We start from the raw sequence: 19,837 nt of genomic DNA, 5'->3' as shown, positions 1-19,837 counted from the left end.
TTAGGATTTGACTTTGTACAGAAATACATTGTTAAAAAAAGTGGATTCATAACCTTTCCTTCTCCCTATACATTTCAGATAATTTGTCTCACCAGACCTTCCATTTTTAAATATTTTATTGCAAAAATATTACCATTAAAAGTTGAATGATACAAAACATAAAAAGAGCATCCTGTTAGATCAGTATTCATAATAAAGAATCCTTTTAAATGATACCCATGACATATTTCTATTTTTTCTGTCCGTACAATGTGTATGCAAAACATAAATATATAAAGAAAAGCGAGTATCCACTGGTGTATACTGCAAAGGGCAAAACACTGAATGTGTGAGCTTAGGCCTGTTGTTATGGAGCTGGCGGGCTCTCAGAGAACAGTGGGCGTACATAAAGGATTTCCCCCCCCCCTCCCCCTCCCTCCTCAGTAGTGCCAGGCCTCTCACATTCTCTGTAAGTGCGCTCTACTGAGGAGCTTCACCGAAGCATTCAGGCCTGTCCAGTCTCCACAGATTCTCATTTCACAGGTGACGGTGGTCGGCTCCCAGTCAGACACAACCATCCAAGCTTTGCAGATACGTCGAGGGGGCCTAGCTTTGCATTTCCTGACACCACTGTGTGCCGTTTGCAACTTCCTGTCCTAATAATTCCCCCCACACTTTGAATACCTGTAGTAATGCGTTTACAGAAATAGCAACACTTAACATAAGAGTCCTGGTGACAGTGTTTCAGTTTTGTTCCTTTTTAAACACTACAATTAATTGTAATAGTTATACAATCCAAACTTTGATAGCAGTTGCAGGATAGGCTTTGCATAATTAATCATACATGCAAACGGGGCACATTTTCTTGTTTGTGTATGCAAATCCAGTATTTTTTGAAAATACGTAATGTTGTTAAAATACTGAGGATTCAGAATAAAACGTCCGAGGCCCCAATGATAGGAAATTAATATGATTAAAACAGCAGTCAACAGTCTTCTGTGATGGTGATTCTGTATTGAAAAAGTGTGCTTCTTACGCTGCAAAGTCCATTTACACATTTATAAGATTTTCAATTACTGCGCCTTTACAAAGCGTATTAATGTCAGCAGAAATGTTTTACACATCTTTTATGAATGGTTATTTTGATTAATTCTCTATTGATGGACTTTGCTTGCAGGTCATGAGTGCTGGTAAGACCTTAAAACAAATTTATTATTGATTAATGAAAACATATATGTTAGAGAGGATTATATTTTGTCAAGCCCTCTCAGACATCAATTCATTAATTACACACTGGGACATGCACCCCACCCCACAACACTGCAGAAGCAGCTTCACTATGATGAAATGACTCTCTATTGCTCCACATTAGTTCTGTTGAGGCTGTTAACTCCTGACGCCAAGCTTGAGGAACCAGCTTGAGATATGATAATGTTGTGCAGATGATACATTTTTTGCAAGGAAAATTAGTATGAAAAAAAGCAAAATGATCCCTTTTAACTGTGAAAAATGTATCCTTTGACCTTGAAATTGCTGAGAAATTGAATATGAAGCAACATGATTTAGTTGTTAAATCTGATCAAAAACAGAAAAAAATCAATAATTGGCACATTGTTTAATGGCAACGGAACAAGGATTCAATCCAAAAAGGTGGAAACCACATGTTCCAGATTGTCCGCCATTGTCCCTTGTGTTTGTTTCAAAACATAATATAAACCAAATATTACACTTCTTCGGCCTCTTTTAGGTACATCAAATGACAACATTCTCAACATTTTCCATCACAAGACAATTTTGGCATAAAAATAAAAAAGTGCGTGTTATATATTTCCACATTGAGACCAACATTAATACCTGCCATATGTGCAAGAAATCTCTGAAGCAGTTTGCTGGGGGTTGGCATCAGTGACAGGTGGTGAAGTGATGCCCTAAAATGTCAAGTCCAAGGATCTTTGGAAAAGTGGGTTGTCATGATGCGACTTCTCTTCTTCAGAGCAGACTCCCTTCGCTTCCAGACTGGCAGCCTATTTCCTATTTGGTTGACTGTAGCTTCGATCTGCCTGATTACAAAAACAGCAACAAAAAAAGAAAAGAAAAAGAAGACCCCAGCCTGTCCATTTTCGCCCCGGTTCCTTCGACATTATCTCCATTGCCGGTGGAGAGCCAGGGCGGAGAGGGCCAGGATGGTTGTCAGGGCTACGGAGGGTGCGCTGAGCCGGGCCGAGTCGTCCACAGGCCCGCTGCGGTCGGCCTCCACCACCGGGGCCTCGGTGGCGGCGGCGACGTCCATGTCAGTGGGGCCGACCTCTGTGCTGCCGCTGCCGCTGCCCGAGCTGCTGCCCTCGTCACCTGCCACGCAGAACACAAGCCAAACCTTTTTTTTTTTTTTTTATGTGTATAAAATGGCAATGGTGTATGTGTGATGATGGTGCACATGGTGGAGCACTCAACCAGATGTTTCTCTCAAGAGCTTTCCTTTTCATAAAAGTAGCATGTGTCACATGGGTGCACATGGAAAATGGAAATTTGCTTACTTGAGTCTTGAAAGTAGATATCGTTGCCGTTGTAGGCGTTTTTCAGCTTGTTGGTCATCACCCTCAGAGCCATGATCTGCTGGCGGATTTGCGTGTCTGGGCGGGTGATGTCCACGCCCACCTCGGGGTTGTTCACCTGGTGGGTCAGTCCATCCTTTTGAACTTCAGGAAAGTACCTTTAGGTCAAATATATAATAAAGTAGATGAACTATATGTCTTGAAGAAGAATCTTAAAAGGATAACAAATCTTGTTATTAATGAAAAAGAAACAAATATTTTCTTGTTTTATGACAGCTATTCATCATACAGCACGTCAGAATTGCTCTTTGAGGTAATAACAGTAACACCAGAACTTGACCCAATCCGTTAAACCTATTAAGTAATAATCTGACATATTTGGGGTCTATTTTCCCAGGGAAACCATGTCAGCTGCCTGCATTCCTGTCTGATAAACAAGCCGCCGGCCGACATGTGAGGCCATTGCATATACCTTCACACACAACAGCGTTTGTTTCCCATAAGCCCGGGTCACTCAGCTGGGGACCTCTGAAGGAGTTAACATTTCACCCACAGAAAAATGGCAGCAGCCCCCACATGCAATACCAATAAAAGGGTGAAATAATCAGCTTATTCTATGTTATTCATAGTATTTAAAACACAAATGCTGTGTACATCAGACTTTACATCACATTTAACACATGGTGTGATAAAAAGTTGCAAAAATCATTTAACTTTGACCTCAGCCATGGCGGCCGGCATTTGGAGCACAAATATTTTCCCTGAAAATGAAATAAGATTTTCAGGGACGCACAAATGTTGCAAAATTCAAATCTTCAAAAATGAAACATTTCACATGAAAAAAGTGTAATGCATTGTAATCAGGATGAACTGTTGTATCTAAGAGACAACCTCATTTTCTTTAGTTGACAAATAAAAGTGTGCCAAGCCTTTTGCACGGTCGAGCTCTAATCTGGTCCTTTATTCTAGGATTAGACTGATTAGGATTAGTCGAGTTGAACAGACTTTGGTCTCCATCGAGACTCGTTGTGTTGGTCTGCCCTGGGCCCTTGGGCCCCCGGTGCACCCACCTGCCCTTGGTGTGTCCGTTCCAGCAGTCCTCCTCACTGGCATTTCCAGCGGTCACTCTGTCCTCCACACACATGGCCTCAGGCAGGTTGGACCAAAACCTCTTTGAAAGCTTCAGTTTCTCTTTTATGTCGACCACCTAAGCAACGACAGGGGTTGTTACATGGGGGGGCTATGTAAAGAAATCAGGTCCGTGTTCCAATATGGCCGATGCAGCCGTGAGAGTTAAAGTGGAAAATGATAAACACATATGGAAGGAAATATAAGAGACAACACAATTTGTTAATAAAGCGTTTTTTTATCAAGAGCAAATAAATAAATAAAAGGACCAATGCCTTTTCTTTTGCAAGGTGATAACAGACAGCTACTCCCCTAATTATGCTGAAGCCTTCAAATGATTGCAACAATCCGTATGTCCTATGTATACATCTACTGTATATATTCATATATATACACCATAACACCGTATATGATAAATGGTAACTGAGCTTGATTTTTTTTATAAACTCTCTGTTACCCATGATACATCTCATTTGTGAACTCATTATAAAACTGCCCCACCGTCGCTTATTGCCGCATCTTATCAAAAGGATTATACATCTTGGGATATAACCCTGAGACATCTCAACTTCCCAAAGATTATTTGGGTTTAATTTTCCTTCCACGTGGAATATCGAATGTTTGCATCATGAAAAGTGAAACCATGCAGGCTTGCAGCAATAATTTCAGCTTGAATGTCAGACTTAAATGCTCCTTTGCATCCCAGCCATGTGACACAGTCAGATATCGTTTCCTGACTTGAGCCTGTTGAACTCCAATCTTTCATCAAACACAGAATTTGACATATTTCAGCGAAGCCGAGGGAAAGCGTGATAGCAGCAGGTCGGCCCATTATCTGTTTCTGTCTGACTTGCTGCTGGCTTACGTGAAATTGTAGTGAACCTGAGCAGAACATGAAAGGTGCTGTACTGCCTGTGTGACGCTGCTGTAGGCCCCGACTCTGCTTTTGATGTGTTAATCCTGTCACACTGATGCCAAAGCACTTCAGCGGCTCTGATGCTGCCCAGAGGGTCAGGGCTGCACTCAATGCAGGAGATTGACTGGAAATGTTTGACTAAACCTCACACATTAAGTTTACTTTAACAAGGGAGAGATTCACCTTCTTCTTCTCTTTTTTTTTTTTTTTTCACAGGATCTGCTCGCAAAAAAAAAACTGTCCAGAAAAAAAGTGTGAAACAAACCGGGAAGGACATGACTGGAAATAGACGTTTATTTATTTATAAAGACGTCTTAACGGCTACAACTTTTATTCAAACATTTTCCGTTGTGCAGACTGAGGAGTGTTTCCTACTTCAACTCCGACTCCTCTCGGCTGAGACGGATAATTGAAAGCAATCCACTGGGTTACAGATAAAAGTGTGAGGTGAAACCAAAATACATAAAATGTATGGAGTAGGCTCCGAGGAAGAAGAGGAAAGGTGTAGATTTTTCACCCAATAATGAATGTTCTTCTGGGAGAAGCCTCCCTCTCACTTCAATGGCCATTGCTCATGAATAGCAAGTACACCTGCAACCGGCAGTATGCAACCGGCTGAGGTGCACACTAGATGGCACTATGTCTTTGAGAAATGGGAAGACACATGAAAGCAACCAGACTGAACGTACGCGGAGGAATTTGGGATCAAACTCATTCAAGAAATAAAACCGATGGCGGAATGATGTTCCTCTCACGTCCAACTTCAAAATTCCACAAAATTCCACGAATCTCCACGTGGTCTAACATGAAGAATGTAATTGTGTAAATATGTAATAGATAGAATAGCGCTAAGAGAAATCTGAAGTATTAACAGGAAAATCACACCTTGATATCATAAATATATATATAAGCATATACACATATATATACTTACAAATTACTAATATGAACACAGAATCAGGTCTAAAATCCCTTCTTTATTATGTAAACAAACGCTGGTCCTCATTAACTTCTTACTTATTAGCTTATTTCTTGCTCCAGAACTTGTCTTTCAACAATCATGAGTAAATGTTTCTATCAAACAGAAACATTTTGTCTTTTCGGGCCATAACAAAATCACGGGCATTACACAGTGACGACACCTTGAATGTCTTCATTTAAATAACTTTCACATTGCATGATAATAATCATCTGTATCAACAAGACAAATAATGAACTGAAATCTCCTGAGGTGAAAGGGAAATGTTTTTAAAAAAAATAATATTCATAGTAATCTTAAATGGCAATATGAGCCCTGTTTAGTCACATTCCACACACACTTCCTTTTTAACCGCTGAGCGCTGCAGTTTTTCAACAAATGTTTCTCAAATAATAGCAAATTGTGCTTTTGTTGGGGATTGTTTTCAGTAGTGGTTCAATCCACACTTGGTGCCCCTGAGTGTGCAGCAGGACGGTTTTAGTAGGATTATCTCAAAATAAAGCACACCAGCCTTGTGTATGGAAGGAATGTACCGAGGCAACTAATTGATGAGCCTTTAAAAGTTTTTGCACAACAATGCAGCTCTGAGGAATATCGTGAGATGTATCAGGATGCCGAACACATGGAAAGATGCATCTGCTAAAAGAACGTGTGTTTAGATAAACCAAAGAGAGATTTGAAAAGATCAAAGAAAAGATGCAATTTTGCTAACTCCTCCTTCATTCTCCCCGTCATTACATTACATAACATGTCATTTAGCTGACGCTTTCATCCAAAGCGACTCACATTGCATTTTAACCCATGCGTTCCATTTCAGCCTGGGGAGCAATTAGGGGGTCAGGTGTCTTGCTCAGGGACACTCCGACGCGGCACATGGAGCGGGCCGGGTTTTGAACCGCCAACCTTGCGGCTCCCAGCCACCACGACTCCATGCGCCACCATCGACCATGAAGCACACTTGCATCCATGCTGTTTCTCTCGTCTCGTTGGTCTTTCTGTCCTAAGTGAAAGGGAGGGTTTCTGGCCCCTGATCTTTAACTAGACCCCTCTTCAAAAGAGCTTTGGGTCTTTCTTTCAACTGTAATATTACAGACGTGTGCTACTTATCACATGCATGGTTTAGCATCTGTCAGCTTCCATCCTTTTTTCCTCGAGTACCAAAATGGAAATGAGCTGTAATTTTTCCTACCTCAAAATTGGATTCATCTTCTAATTAATATCAATTCAAACATCAACGTAATGAAATCAGTCATGTATGATTTTCTTATCTCATTTTGTGCTCCGTGTGTCCCCTTCGGAGCAGAAAACAGGAAGTCTACCCAGCAGCTGAACCTTGCTAAAGAAGATTAATTGAGCAATAAACAGCCCTCAAACGTAATGTACCACAGCTCATATAGCTCAAAGTGCCATGATCCAAACGTTGGCCCACTTTTGCTTTCCTTTGAACAATGGAGCCACTCAAACATAATGCATGTACAGTGCAATGTTAACCTGCTGTATGAAGGCAATTGGCTAGCTTGAATGGACAAACAAGGGGAAATGTTGACAGAGAAATACCATGTCCAAAAACAACACTACGAATCAATGAGATAATGGTTTAAGCTGGTTCACAGTCTGTGTTTACAGATACTCCAAATGTGTCTCACAGTGTTTAACACCCGTCTTATTTAGAGCACACACAGTAGGATTAGAGCAATGCACCAATATGATGATATTGTGACTAGATGTTGTCTTGGATATGATAATATTGTTGTAGGCTTAGGTGTCGTATCCTCCGGGGCTTTCCGTTAACAGGTGGCAGCGGTGAGCCACCCTTTCAGCTACGTGTACGGACACGCAGGGGGGGGGGAAACAGCGCTGCTGTTCTCAAATACCTATTCTCGGATCAAAAGCTACCCGCGTTTAAAAAAAAAAAAAAAAATACGTGGTCACATCCGCTCAAATGTTCATCCTCGAAACACATCACACTCACAGTGCTGCCCGAGTTGAACGATAGTGTTCAGCTGGCTGTTCTGTCAGCTGATAAATCTCCCTCACAAGCCTTTTGCCAGTCAGGTGAGGCATTCTGAGTCACACTTACACACTTATAATCCTCTATCCTGTTAAATTAACAGTAACTCACTTTTTTTAAGGAATCATCTGGGGGTGTTGTCAGTGTGCATACCCCTCTCTGCTGCAAGCCTGAGCTGAATTAGTGCATGTTCGGTCTAATCATAGACTTGGCAGCAGGTATCACCACTAGACCACAAGAGGCAGACAACTCCTCCATTAACTTATTTTCCCTGGCAACTGCTCATCGTGTCTGCGTTAAAATAGTTTGTCATTTGAGATGAATGGAGTATTCCTCCTGCGTCTCAATTGCAGAGGTCAGGGAGTTGTGTACCAGGACCGCGGCGGCCACGCCATAAAGTCTCACCATGACCGGTGACCACTTGGAGAAGGGCTGAATTCTTTTTTTTTTCTCACAAGAAGTAGGTCCAAAGTAAGAATATCTCTGCCTCTTCATCACATTCTCGATCAAGTTAAGTTGTTGACGGAGCCAATCCCCAAAGACGAATGCACTATGGGCACCTGTAGGTAGCTGCATGCATCGCTGCTGCAAAGTCCCTTTCATTTGTTCGGGTCGACTCATAAAACACGGATTCTCTTAACCAAGACCTCCTGCCATCTGGACCGAAGCACTTTTAGAAATAGCTTCGGTTAGCCCGAAGCGCAGCGAGTAAATTACCTCTGTGATAATGTTTTGAATATGTCAGTATGTGAGGTCTTTATTTCTGTCCTCGTCTGGAAACCTTCACCTCAAATGTGACCCTCAGTGTCCCTCGGAGCAGGTACCAGAGTGTACTGTGGATGTGGGCCGCTCCGACCAATCAATATCCATCAACGCAGGGCAAAAGAAAGAGTATGTTTCTCCTCGGTGACTTCACAACGGATGAGGCTAGAGTCGCCCAACTGTTTATCTTGCAGCGCTCACACGGATGGGAATAGTTCACCGCCCCGCGAATCGTGTTTAGAAAACAGCACCACCGCCACTTGGAAACTAAATTGCAGTTGGATGTGACGGTTTAAGCCGCGGTTTCTGTCCTCCGCCTGCCGGGGCTTCACTCGGCGTGTGTGCATGATAAATCCATTTTTAGCATCATTCTGTGGGCCATTGCCCTTTCTTCACAGTCTCAGCTGGAGCCGCCCTCCTTGTTTCCCTTGATTACATCCGATCTCGCCCCGGCATACATTTGACACAGCAGAATACTACGACCTGATTTAACAGGGCCGTCTCGACAGAGCGTCAGCCTTGGCAGTACCTTCATCTTTCTTATATCCCCTGGCGACAGCACTGTCATGACAGTGATGCGATGTTGTTGTCATGCTGCTTCCTGGCAGTGGGTACTTGACAAAAAGTACAGTTCTATTTTTGAAAAAAAAACTGCCCATTATTTGGCATCTGTTTTGATTCTGCAGCCTGGATTTTGGACAGTAGGAAATACTGTCTGCTGTGAGATCCATTTTAATGGTAAGCAGACACAGTTACTATAGAGGCAATAAGAATATTTTGAATGGTTCTGTCTTGCATATACCTGAAGTTTTAAAGCAAATGTTGCTACAAACAGTACTGTACGACGTGTTGATGTAATTGTGTGTACAATATATCGAATCTGTGATGTCTCACCATCCTGTCAAATTCCATATTTTAGAGGGCCGCTCAGTTCCATGACACCCTGGAGGCATACATTTGTTTTCAACTTTTGTAGGAGAAATAATTCATCATGTCTTTAATTTAATGTGACAACTAATCTCTGTGTACCTCAAGAGGAAAAAAAGAGAGAATAATGCTAAATCCAAAAATAGAAGAATCTGTTACAAGAGATGCATGATTAAAACCAAACAGTTTGGTTGCTTTAGGCTAATTTGATCAGGTTTGATCATTCCACTGAGAAAGAATTCCCAAAAATACATCACATTCCAAAAAAATATTTAAAAAACGCAAGCTTTCTGATTGTCACGCACAGTAATAACTGTATTAATAATATATTGTAGTGCATGTAGTGATGTTTACATACTGGGAATGCAGCACCTTTGAATTAATATTGCCTCAAGCCATTTGCTGAGTCCCATGGTGTCTACAAGTGTCATATGATGCCGAACAAAATGTACCACACGACGATCCCGCAGTTGGAAAAATTGACAGAATATTGACGAGACGGACGTGAGTTTGCGCTGGGGATTCGCCCCCAAGGCCACGACAAGAGTTTGAGAAAGCGAGATGATTAAAGCGAAGCTAAGCTCTGTGGAGAACACAGCAGTCCTCTGCGGGCCTGCTCCCTCCCCGCTGCCCTCGGCCCCCCCCAGAGAGCCAGGCCGCCAGCAGTGTAATGAGGCCAATGCGCCTCATTAATGTATTGACAGATATGAAAAGTGGCAGAACCGCTATGCGCAACAACATCAGATAAGAGGGAAACGTAAATGGATTAAGGAGAAAATGAAAGTCCTACTGTTATGAGTTGTTGTCTCTTACATCAGATGCAACACTTTTTTTCACCCTTACAGACAAACGTATTTGACATGGTGTGAATGGGTGAATGATGACATGAAGTGTTAAAGCGCTTAAAAGTGGTCGGAAGACTAGAAAAGTGTTATACGTATAAGTGCAGGCCATTACAGGCCATTTGTTCCCTGATTGATTTTTTAAAAATGAGGCAAAAATGCAGATGAGGTGGAGGAAGCAGCCTAAATATTACTAAGATTTAAGTTCCTGACTTTGTGTAAAACTGGATTGACTAAAAAACTATTTCACATCAGACATTAACATTTACATTAAACTCCTAAATCCTGGGGGCTATGAAATCTATATTTTAACCAAAAGAGATATTTCCAATTGCTTTAATATGAAGCCTTAAAATTATGCATTTTTCAGCCAAAACATCAATCAGGATGAGGAATTGATACAAAACCAGAGGCTTAATGTACGTCTTCTATCAGCGACACACTAGAATGACTTCTTTCTGTCGGCCATTCCTCTTTGTAGCATATTTATTCAAGTTATTGTTCCTAATCGTTTTCTGCTGCACTTTGCTGTAAGGTTTCTTACTTTTCCCTTTTGGTGTAGAAATATTCAATCAGTTTGATAGAATGACAAAATAGAGATTCCAGTTGCTCCTACGGCAATTTATTTTCCACCACCTAAGACTAGGTTGGTTGAAAATAATAGGACTAAGGTTTGGAAATGTTGAACCATCTATTGTGAGCATCAGAAATGGTTTTAGAAACATTCTTTTTTTTGCACTGGTTATTTTAACACGGGTGACTTTTGCACTACATTTACAGCTCCTCTGTTATAAAACCTACAGCATTCAAGAAGTCTATGAGTTGTTAGGTTAGTACCCATGAGGTTACTGCTGTCTAATGCTGCATGTCTCCTAGACAACGTTACGGGTGTCTCTTTGTGGGTTACAACAGTGAATTATGGATAATAAATGTTTTTTGTGACACAGCATGTGTGATGTCTTAATGTCAGTGCAAGCCAAAGGTCCTAAAAGCCTTTGGTGACCAGTGTGGCTGAAACCCAGGGACTCGGAAGGAGGTGCGCCGCTAATGGATATGTTTCTCTGCTTGTTTGTCAGGCTCATTATTTAATTATGGCCTTCCACCTGACACAGCCACCACGGTGTGTTTTCACGGAGGGTCCAGTTTTCTATCCATCTGCACCGCTCCTCTCCCCCTCTCACAAGCAGAGAGTTTCCACTCCCGCGAGGAGAGAACTGGGCTCAAGGCTTTTTGGTGTGGCGTGTAATACAACTATGAACAGAAAACAATCTAGAGTTTCTCTTAAAATTCTTCTGCTATGGTGGACTTTGTAATTTGTGGTAACTGAATACTGCTCTCCTTGACTGTACGAACAACCCCCCCCCCCCATTAGAATGCATTAAGTGTGACTCATCTGCGTGGAAACGCACCCGCACACAAAATGGCCTTGCACCTACATTCTATAAAGTTGAATCCCCTTTTAATGAATGTCCTGCTCCACTCTCAAACAATCACCGGCGTTGACATTTGGAAGCTGTTCCGAACCAAGGCGGTCTGATGTGAGGGTCACTGGGGCAGCAGGGTGCTGTGAATGCCTTGCTCAAGGAGACATCAACAGTGGTGCTGGGCGAGTTTCAAGAATTCAATTAAACTTTTTTTCGTACTGAAAACAGATTTTGTTCAATAAATCAACATGTGGTGGAAGTCCGGGGTCTACGCAGATGTTTTCTTTTGTTTTGAGCAAGAATGGTGAAGAACTCAATTCTCGGCATTCGACATCATATCCGACATGAGCTCCACCAAGAGCCTCTGTTTACACAACTGATGCCGAGCAGAAAACCTCACAGCACGTCTTCGCTGTCCCTTTAAACTATGTGGGTCATGGACTCAGAGCCTGTAGACATATGTGTGTTGGCTATTCTGATGTGAATGCTTGGACACTGCTGTGTGTGGGGGGGGGGGGGGGGGGGGGGGGGAAACGAAGATGCTCTCACAGCACGTCAGTGTCTTTGCATGTCTGATGTGAAATGAAGAGTATCTACGTGTGCGGCTTAGACCACAAGCAGACTGGTGTGTATCATCGACAGGATGATACGTTGTTGAGCTGTCACACTGTTGCCGATGGTTGTTTTTCACATTTCTCTAGTAATAAGGAATTAAGCAGCTCCTACTGAAGGGGTGATTTAAATTTAGAGGTACATATGTGGACGACCCCCCCCCCCCCCCCCCCCCCCCCCCCCGTCAAAGGATGCCTGAACTTTCATGCCACATACGCACTTTGAGACTATTTATTTTTGTGTCGTTTTGGGAGAAGTACCACTTATGTTAGAATCTCTGGAATCCAAATGATTGGATGGCTCGGGTAAGAGTGAGTAGATAGAACAACACGGGGAAAGGAGCTGTGGACAGGCCCAATTTACTTCCATTAAGCTGTATCCAAAACAAGAATGTTTCAGTGGCTTGACATCTTCTTGGTTTGCAAAAATATAATGTCAGGGTCAGGGTTTTTGGGAAAGGGTTAGAGCGGTTGTGGGTTTTTTTTTTTTGTCCTGACAACTGAGTTCACAAACCAAAACATTTTTTTTTTTTACTCAGTGTTTCCTATTGGACATCGCAAAGAAAGAGTATTTGGTTTTACTTAAGGTTACAATATTTGAAACACACGCAGAGTTATTACATTATGAAGTGCTACACAGCTGGATACACTGAGCAACCCACTCACATCCCTCACTGCTGAAAATCCTATTGTCATCTTTTATTCTATACTCTGCACACACTTACTCATAACCATCCAGCCATGGAGGGCTGGAGCCAAAGAGAGGGGAAAAGCCCAGGGCGGATCACTGGTGTCTCAAACAATGACACAGTCACACAACGGCGGTTTATTGCCCTGCAGGGGGAGACGGGAGTGCCCGAGAGAAGAAATATTCAATTGTGAGCAGTGATCCATCGTGCTGCCACTTCTTCTCCAGCTTTGTTCTCCCATAGATTGCTGCTAAACGCACGATGAAGAGCTCGAGCATGACTTTGGTTTACAATAAAACAGTTTCTCACGTCAACAGTCCACGGAAATGTTGACAGGGAGAGACGGGGGAGGAGAGGGAGAAGAGGACATCAGATCTCAACAGTGAAAAGGGGAGCTTTCATTTGTTAACAGGTTACTAGTCACAGTCATCAAGACTGGAAAAAAGTATTATATTTAAATATTGAGGAGCAGGTGAGCATTGGATTTAAAGGCTGGGTTGGTAATCCTGCAAAACTAGCAAGAGTAAACTAGGTAATAAAAAGATTTAACAACAATGTGCAATACATAAATTAACAATAAAGGTCATAGTTAATAATAAAAAACAATATATTTATAGAACATTTGGTATTATTTTCTGGATAGTAAATAGGGCCTCTTTAATCTGAACTGAATTTGTTTCTTCTTGAATAAGTAAGAAAAGTAATGAATAAGGAAGAAATAAATATATAAATATATATACACATACATAACTGACATGGCGTTAATGAAGGGAGCTTTTGAATCTATCCAGGATGCGGAGATGGTAAATGATGTTTCATTTATTAATAATCAGGGAAGAGCGTGCGCATGAATAACCTTGCAGTCACTAAATGTCTAAATCATAAAAAACACGCTCTGATTGAATTTCAAGTATCCTCTGAGAGCTGAAGAGAGTACAAAGCGATTAAGTAGCATAACGTCAGGGCAAGGTTACAGACTCTTTCTATAGTCTACTCTTGTCTGTGTCTTGCTCTCAGTGTTTATAGTGCCGTACTGATAAAATGCAAACCATGTAAAACACATGGGAGACAAAAAAAAGGCCCAATAAAACTACACTAAATTGAACTCCACCAAACTTGATACAAATGTCAAATTAAAAGCTCCACCTCTTATCTGTAATCCGCCCCTGAGCCTGACAGTCTGTTGTGCCTTTATCCCCTCTTTGGACTTTCAAATCTCCATTTTCTCTCGGAGCTTCGAGGGCGTGTGCTCTGACAGAATGTCAGGCAATTAAACAGTCACGGCTCATTGCGCTGGAGGTGGGCCCGCTCCCACAGGCGCCTCTATGGGCAACGCAAGAGATGCGGCCTCCTCCTGCCATCCGTTGCACGTTCTTTGCCTCCAAAACTAAAACGCTAAATCGGGACAACAAAAAAGTTCTCATCAAAAGGACACCTTAAACAACCGTCGAGTTCCACTGTCACAGGTAGTTCATCCACTTGCCAAGAACGCAAACAAAGGTGCGCTCTCACAGGGAATCCAACCCATGCACCTGCTGCGAGACCAACACATAAATGCCTCCACCGAACGGCACGAGGAAGCATCTCCGCCAGACTCACACTTTCACACCTGTAAGTACACGTAGGGGTGTGAAACGATAACACGCGGCACGTGTATTTAAGGCACACGTCACACATGAAGCTTGAGGTTTAACAACCTTCTCTTCTCTCATGTATTTTTGTGATGTTTTTTTTTTTTTCTAAGGGTGAAAACAAAACTTGTGTTTGAACCTTTGTATTTTGTTCATCCTGGAAATGGAAAGGGAATGAACAACTGCGGCAGATGTTTTGCACTGCAGTTACAGATGGACACATCGGTCAATATCTGAACCTTTAAATAATGTATTACCGACAACCTGTTGGTGTACGGCAGCAGACGTGTTGAAGTGAGAAAAGCAAGGGCCAACGGCTAATAAATGGCTTTCCTTTACAGCCTCACGCTGAGCACCAGCATCCCTTCAAACAGAGGGAGAGATTCAGTGGTGAGCAATGTGAAACTCTGTCTACTGCCACTCCTCAGTGGTTTAGAAAGACTCTGGTCTGGACCTGCTTTATATGTTAAGATTAACTCCTATTAGGATTTTGTCCAGTATAAATGCAATGATAAAAGGTAAGAAACCTAAACCATATCCATGGAGAATATTTTTAAAACAGCTACCAGGTCAACAATCCAATAACTCAATAGAAATAGATTACAACTGTTCAGAAGTATGCACTTATTAGACTACAGTATTGATGCATTTTGGGATAACCTTTTAATGTGTTGTTGCCATGCCTTTGCTTATTCCAGCCAACGTTCTGTTCTACTGAGGTAGAGCTGTAGGCGTGACTTCACACCTCGTTACCAACGTAATTTAATGTCCGCTGAGCGTATCTCAGCCACCAATACAGGAATTCAACATTACATAACTCATCACAATCGTTAAGGTTATTTTTCACCGTCTGAATAGAGCTTTTACCATCTTTTGCTCAGCGCCCTGCGTGCTGACTGGTAGCCACTTTGGCTTTTTCCTTTACTGTTTTTCAAAATAAGACGAACACTTATCAGCAAAGACTTTGGTGGACACAGCAGACTCTAATAAACCAAGAGTGTTGTACGTGCTCAGCAGCAGGCGTCGGGCGGACCAGCTCGCCGGTGGACATGGAGCATTGACCAGGTAAAGAGGCAGATATCTCCTCAGGAATTAGCGGAGGTCGAAAGCACAGTGAATATCCATCAAATCGGCCAAACCGTGACTCCAAAGCAATGAAAACATTACTCTGCTGTGACTTTCAGCACACAGCGGTTCAAATAATGATGGTGAGCCACACAGAGCTAAAAAACATTCTATTTTTCTTTTCTTGAACCAAACAACCCCTATTACATTATGGAAATCCCGGGATTTGCAATTTCCTGTGGCCACTATGATCATCGTGGACTCCACATTCCTCATGATCCTTAAAATAGAAGGTTCTGCTTATGTACACTGTTAAGTTATTGCATGTTTAAAATAACCTCCTGTCATTGTGCCGAGTCGTCGCTCAGCGGGTTAATTGCCCAGTAATTAATGATCAACCCTGAAGGTGTTACCTGCCTGAATAGATCTGTAGCTGTAGCACATCCCATAATACATTTAAGACAAAATGTTCCCTCACAGCCAGACTAGGTGACCCCGACTCCTTTGTTAGATGGAAATGAGACTGACACTTGGCACACCAAGAGTTGAATACTACTGGGATTCACAGATAACAATGCTTTTTTTTTGTTGCTGTAAATATCTAAAGCTTGAAACACAATGTATCCCTAACCGTACAACATTAAAGCATGATGTTTGCTCTGTTGAAATGCAAAAAAACCCCAAAAAAAAAACAGTTGCAGACAGTAGCCCCAACAATAAACAACTGGAATGGGTATAAAATGTTGAACCTTACGCTGTGTTGCATCGCATGCCAAACAATCCTCTGGTTTGCAGCATAAAGGCAGGGAAAGAGAAAGTCTTAATTAATTCGGTGTAGGTGGAAGAAGTCATTGCTGGACATAAAAGCTACAAAGGCAACTGCTATACGTGAGACATTTAAACTGTGCATGGAATAATTTGGTTTAAGGAAAAAACATAATTAGCGTTGAATAAAAGAAATAACTGATTTACTGTTGTGGAATTTCTGGAACAAGATGGAGAAAGAAAATGATGTATTCATTAGCTCCTGTTATTAAACAGACACAAAGAGCTCACAGACTCATACATCTGGTTATTTTCAAAGGCCGATAAAAAAAAAAAAATGTTTCTGGTGTCTTCAACATAACTGAGATATAATTTGAAAAAATGTCCTTGCAAAAGAGCCAGTGGGAAGAAAGGAAGGAAGGTGTGGAGGGCTGCAAAGGTAATCCATGATGAGAACTGTCTCTCAGTTGAATTGGTCTGTCAGCAGCATGTCAACCTTTACCCCCGTGCAGCATTTAAGCTTTCAAGGTTGTTTGAGATGGAAATCCATATGGTGAGATCGAGTCCAACAAACATACAGCTAATCTGATAGAAAATAAAGGTGTGCTCGTACAGCAAACAATTGTTATGGTCAGCCTAAAAAAAAAAAAAAAAAAATCTATCCATCTCTTCTTTCATCCCTTTTTTTTTCTCTGTTTGCCAAGTACACAGAGATGAGAAGGACACTGGAGGCAGCGCGACACACCTTGCACTGCCCTCCCTGGGGGGAAAAGCTGTTGATTCGTTAACAAACACAAATCGATAGAGGGGCCTGAATGGAGGACGAGTACAAAGAATTAATTTCCGGCTCCGGGGGCTTACGGTGGCAAATCACCAGCTTTAATCAACGGTGTCAAGTCAGTGAGACAAATGATGTTTACACCTGATGCAGTGTGTCTCTCTCTCTCTCTCTCTCTCTCTCAACGTCGGCCCGGGCTGTCCTTACCAGTCTGTCCAGGCTCGTGCCCGCCGCGGTGGTGGGACGCTCCTCCGGGCTGTACGGCCTGAAGCGAGCGCTGAACACATCGGGAACGCCGCGGGTCGACCGAGCCATTCCCGCGGGTTTCGGCTGGCCGCAGCCTTGAAAGACCTGTAATTTGCAAAAAAACACGGGCAACACAACTGTCAGGGGTTTTAAATTACTCGGGGGAAGCAGAAAATAGGAAAACACGCTGTTTTGTTAAGGGGTTGTGAAGCATTGGCCCCACATTACCAGCGTGACAGCGCTCTACGTCAAGTTGAGGTGACCACGTTGATAGGTGTTTCAACTTGCGGCTTTGACCGATGCTATTTAAGATGATAGAGTTAAGTTTTTAAAGGATTTGGGGGGAAAAATACCACATATACTAACACCATAAACAAAAACTGCATCTGTTGCATGTGAAAGCCAACGGAGCATTTAACCTTAAAGGGAAAAGGCAATTCGAAAAACCGCGTAAGCAAAAAAAAAAAGGATTGTTTTCTTTTTTTGACAACAATTTTGTGGGTAAATGGAAAAATGCAGTAAAACACAGGAAACACATTAGCCACTGTTAGTCGACCTTCGAAGTCGGGGATAAGCCGACCAAACCGTAACATATAATCCAAGACAGACGTCAACAAGCGGTCTGAGGTGACACTCCTCCGTCGGGAGGAACCATAATTGACGTACCCGGTAGGAGACCTGGGCGCTGTTCTCTTGCATATTCATGATGGCCTCTGAAATCTTGACATCAATAGGATCCATGACAGATTCAATGTTGAAAGGTCCCTCCAGCCTCTGTGCCACCAGCAGCATAGCATCTGTCATAACAGTGGTTTAAAAGAGTGTAGGGAGTGAGGGGGGGGGGGTGGTTAGCAGACAAATTCAGTTCAATTTGCAAAACACAATTCTGGGGGAAACACAAGCAAGAAAACAAAAGCAGAAAAGATTTTGGCCCTTGCATCCCTTGATGCATTTCCATTGTGCTGCAGCTCGCTTCAGTTGTGTACATTTACAGTATTCCAGTAATTGTGCGTATCTCCTAATTAGTTTTGCTTTTCCCTGATGTGGGTTTTTTGTATTAGCTTCTGTTGTCCATATTGGAAGTGCTTTACAAAATGCAATGCATATTCTCCAATAGTTTGACTCAACCAGAACAAACATTTGAATAGCATTTAATTTGTATTCCATGTCATTTCATGTCATTTCGCTGACGCTTTTATCCAAAGCAACTTACATCGCGTTGCATCCCATGCGTTACATTTTGCCTGGGGAGCAATTAGGGGTTAGGTGTCTTGCTCCGGGACACTTCGACACCTTCATTTTTGTTGGAATTGGGATGAAACTCGCGCCTTTAAACACAAGTTCATAACCTCAACAGCGAGTCCTCTGATAGCACAAGAACACCGTATTAGCGATTCCCCCCGCCTTCTCATCGACACACGCTTAACGGTCTGAAGTAGCATGAATGCATCTTGGGGCATTTTCAATTTTCATGTAGATCAGCTCAATCAAACGAACAAAATTGTGTTATGCTGCATGTAAGAAATAGCAATGATGAGTCATTGATTAAATACACTTCTGAAAGCCAAGCATTTATCTACATCTGCTGCAAGGCAACAAAAACCATAAGGTCAATGCCTCGTTGATATCCTCATGTGGGCACAAGCCAGAGGGCCTTACACTTGCCATTATCATCAAATTAGTTTGCTTTACTTCCAGTGTGCACTGATGGTGTAAGAATAACATGCTGTGTTGAAATATTTCATGTTTTCCGCCGTGAGGATGCAGACTTCCCAGTTGCTGGGCCCGTTAATCGTTAAAGGTTATGAGTGTGAAAGGATGTTGACGTGTAACATGTAACGTGAAACATTGGCCCTCAAGCCCCACAGGGCCGTTACGCTAATGTGACACGGTCTCTGTAATGGCAGCTGTGCACTTGTACTCGGCGTACCTCGGGGGGGGGGTCGGACAAGACCACTAATTCATAACCGAGCGAGTCCCACGTTATCTGGAGACATGACGTTCTGTGGGGAGAGGCTTCAGCCTCCGTAGGGTTCTGAAGGACAAGACCCCACCAGCAGGCTGTCCTAATGTGTCCTTACTAAACAAGGCAAGAAGACGAAGGAAACATCTCCCCCTTACATGCGTATGACAGGCTGATCAGTTGGTTCTATCTGCACTATAATGCAGTAGTGTGGTGTCGTTCAGACAACAACCAGGTTTATTTTGTCTTGCTTCTGCCATCGCCTGAACCAAGATCTAAGTACAATTTATTCCCAGGCTACTGATTCTATTTCAGAGACCAGACCAAAAGGAAGTGGCGGAAACTGTAAAAAAAAACATATACATATTAAAAACAGTGTACATTACTAATTATAATAATAGGTGAAAATTGAATAAACCATTTACTACTCCTTGTAAATAGGAGATATTAGGGGACAACTACTGTAAAAAAAAAAAAATGTATATTCACTTTGCACACACACTCCAGTTCTTTGAAAACCATTTGCCAATCTTGTACCTGAGATCACTAATGGCAGAGGAAAAAGCTGA

At 42.3% G+C, this 19,837-nt stretch overlaps 1 protein-coding gene across 2 annotated transcripts in view; it reads right to left on the bottom strand.

Annotated features, from left to right (window-relative positions):
- Nucleotides 1-166: 166 nt before the first annotated feature.
- Nucleotides 167-19,837, bottom strand: part of LOC119229026 (glypican-6-like) — a 59,568-nt gene continuing 39,897 nt past the window's right edge. Inside the window, exons 5-10 of one of the 2 annotated variants that reach the window (XM_037489109.2) lie at nucleotides 17,972-18,102; nucleotides 17,267-17,410; nucleotides 16,271-16,300; nucleotides 3,602-3,738; nucleotides 2,514-2,689; nucleotides 167-2,328 (exon numbers count right to left, since the gene is read on the bottom strand). In XM_037489109.2, the coding sequence (XP_037345006.2) occupies nucleotides 2,120-2,328; nucleotides 2,514-2,689; nucleotides 3,602-3,738; nucleotides 16,271-16,300; nucleotides 17,267-17,410; nucleotides 17,972-18,102 (827 nt within the window). In that variant the 3' untranslated portion in view covers nucleotides 167-2,119. The remainder of the gene's footprint in view (nucleotides 2,329-2,513; nucleotides 2,690-3,601; nucleotides 3,739-16,270; nucleotides 16,301-17,266; nucleotides 17,411-17,971; nucleotides 18,103-19,837) is intronic. The other variant, XM_037489110.2, reaches the window with a different exon arrangement.

The sequence above is a fragment of the Pungitius pungitius genome, chromosome 10 (genome assembly GCF_949316345.1).
Source record: "Pungitius pungitius chromosome 10, fPunPun2.1, whole genome shotgun sequence".
NCBI classification, from domain to species: domain Eukaryota; kingdom Metazoa; phylum Chordata; class Actinopteri; order Perciformes; family Gasterosteidae; genus Pungitius; species Pungitius pungitius.
This window is presented reverse-complemented; position numbering and strand designations above follow the sequence as displayed.